This window comes from Gobio gobio (assembly GCF_949357685.1).
Source record: "Gobio gobio genome assembly, chromosome: 22".
NCBI lineage: Eukaryota > Metazoa > Chordata > Actinopteri > Cypriniformes > Gobionidae > Gobio > Gobio gobio.
Window position 1 is genome coordinate 969,304 of NC_137118.1, and position 2,500 is coordinate 971,803.

Here is a 2,500-nt window from a genome sequence, read left to right on the forward strand (position 1 = left end):
GAGCTGCACAATGAGCTGCATAATGAGCTGCACAATGAGCTGCACAATAGCCTTCATAATGAGCTGCAAAATGAGCTGCACAATGAGCTGCACAATGAGCTGCATAATGAGCTGCACAATGAGCTGCACAATAGCCTTCATAATGAGCTGCACAATGAGCTGCACAATGAGCTGCACAATGAGCTGCAAAATGAGCTGCACAATGAGCTGCACAATGAGCTGCACAATGAGCTGCACAATGAGCTGCACAATGAGCTGCACAATGAGCTGCAAAATGAGCTGCACAATGAGCTGCACAATGAGCTGCACAATGAGCTGCACAATGAGCTGCACAATGAGCTGCACAATGAGCTGCACAATGAGCTGCACAATGAGCTGCACAATGAGCTGCACAATGAGCTGCACAATGAGCTGCACAATGAGCTGCATAATGAGCTGCATAATGAGCTGCATAATAACCTGCACAATGAGCTGCACAATGAGCTGCACAATGAACTGCATAATGAGCTGCATAATGAGCTGCATAATGAGCTGCATAATGAGCTGCATAATGAGCTGCATAATAACCTGCACAATGAGCTGCACAATGAGCTGCACAATGAGCTGCATAATGAGCTGCATAATGAGCTGCATAATGAGCTGCACAATGAGCTGCACAATGAGCTGCATAATGAGCTGCATAATGAGCTGCACAATGAGCTGCATAATGAGCTGCATAATAACCTGCACAATGAGCTGCACAATGAGCTGCACAATGAGCTGCATAATGAGCTGCATAATGAGCTGCATAATGAGCTGCACAATGAGCTGCATAATGAGCTGCATAATGAGCTGCATAATAACCTGCACAATGAGCTGCACAATGAGCTGCATAATGAATGAGCTTCAGGTAGGCCTATGTGACAGAGCAACAGAGCAAAGGAAATATATATTTTTGTAGTTTATTTTATTTGAAATGTAGTCAACAAAGGCCTATTATATTTTAAATGATCAGAAGATTATTTGACTCTTCTTATAAAGATAAAATGCTCTTCTTATTTGGTATTTTTTCTTATTTCCAGTCCAAATATTTAAAATTCTTAAATCAAGATTAATTTACTAGATAACTAAAAATTTCTGGGGAGAAAATCAAAATCAAGTGAGTTTTTGCTTAAAACAAGCTTAATTATCTGCCACAACAATTTATGATTTATTAAACCATAATTTATAATTTATTAAAACACAACAATTAATGATATTAAAACTCCAAACTTACTTTATATCACAGGTCAAATGTTTTAAATAACCTTATGGGATCTCATTTGGCTTTGGATAAAAAAAATCAAACAGAAAATATATCACTTTACAATATTCTGCATAATTATAAAAGCTTGAATAGCGTTGCATTCTAAATATAATCTCTTATGAAAACACCCGACATGGTTTAAATAACACAGATATGCCATATATTGTTGCGATTGTGTGTTTATTATCTTCAAACGTGTCTATCTGCATGTTAGAGCGATTTCTGGAAGCTGTTTATGTCAGAGAGAATGCACATGTTATCTTCATGAAATTTGACAGTCATATGAGAATCTATCAATATTTCTCCTCATCTGCACACTTTTGAACTAGAAGCCCTGAGGGATGTTGTTTTGTCTTCATGATGAGAATAGAGGAGTTTTTTATGAATGAGATCAGCTGATGCTCATATTACAATCTAAGGTACCGACGCGGTTTTCATATTCATAACCCTAATATTCAATTTATCATATTTATTTGAAGCCGTGATGTAACCAAAGTAGCGACAAATCTTGATCAGTGTGTGTTTGTACTGCAGAACGCTGCATCCTAATGTGTGTGTGTGTGTGTGTGTGTGTGTGTGTGAGAGTGTGTGTGTGTGTGTGTGTGTGTGTGAGAGTGTGTGTGTGTGTGTGTGTGTGTGTGTGTGCGCATGTGCGTGTGAGTGTGTGTGTGTGTGTGCGTGAGTGTGAGTGTGCGTGTGCGTGTCTGTGTCTGTGTGTGTGTGTGTGTGTGTCTGTGTCTGTGTCTGTGTGTGTGTGTGTGTGTGTGTGTGTGTGTGTGTGTGTGTGTGTGTGAGTGTGAGTGTGTGTGTGTGTGTGCGCGTGTGCGTGTGAGTGTGTGTGTGTGAGTGTGTGTGTGTGTGTCTGTGTGTGTGTGTGTGTGTGTGTGTGTGTGTGTGTGTGTGTGAGTGTGTGTGAGTGTGCGTGTGAGTGTGCGTGTGAGTGTGCGTGAGCGTGTGTGTGTGTGTGTGTCTGTGTGTGTGTGTGTGTGTGTGTGTGTGTCTGTGTGTGTGTGTGCGTGAGCGTGTGTGTGTGTGTGTGTCTGTGTGTGTGTGTGTGTCTGTGTGTCTGTGTGTGTGTCTGTGTGTGTGTGTGTGTGTGTGCGTGAGCGTGTGTGTGTGTGTGTGTGTCTGTGTGTGTGTGTGTGTCTGTGTGTGTGTGTGTGTGTGTGTGTGTGTGTGTGAGGCCAGAGCTCGCTCACCTTCCTGGGCTGGAAG

The 2,500-nt window shown here is 41.8% G+C and overlaps 1 protein-coding gene across 1 annotated transcript in view; it reads right to left on the reverse strand.

Moving 5' to 3' along the window:
• LOC307118661 (neurobeachin-like) overlaps window positions 1-2,500 on the reverse strand; it is a gene marked incomplete at its 3' end in the record, with an annotated part of 142,501 nt that overhangs the window by 6,660 nt on the left and 133,341 nt on the right. The window contains exons 6-7 of the mRNA XM_079804373.1: window positions 2,485-2,500; window positions 10-423 (exon numbers count right to left, since the gene is read on the reverse strand). The exon at window positions 2,485-2,500 is cut by the window's right edge and continues 111 nt beyond it. Coding sequence (XP_079660499.1) covers window positions 10-423; window positions 2,485-2,500 — 430 coding nt within the window. The remainder of the gene's footprint in view (window positions 1-9; window positions 424-2,484) is intronic.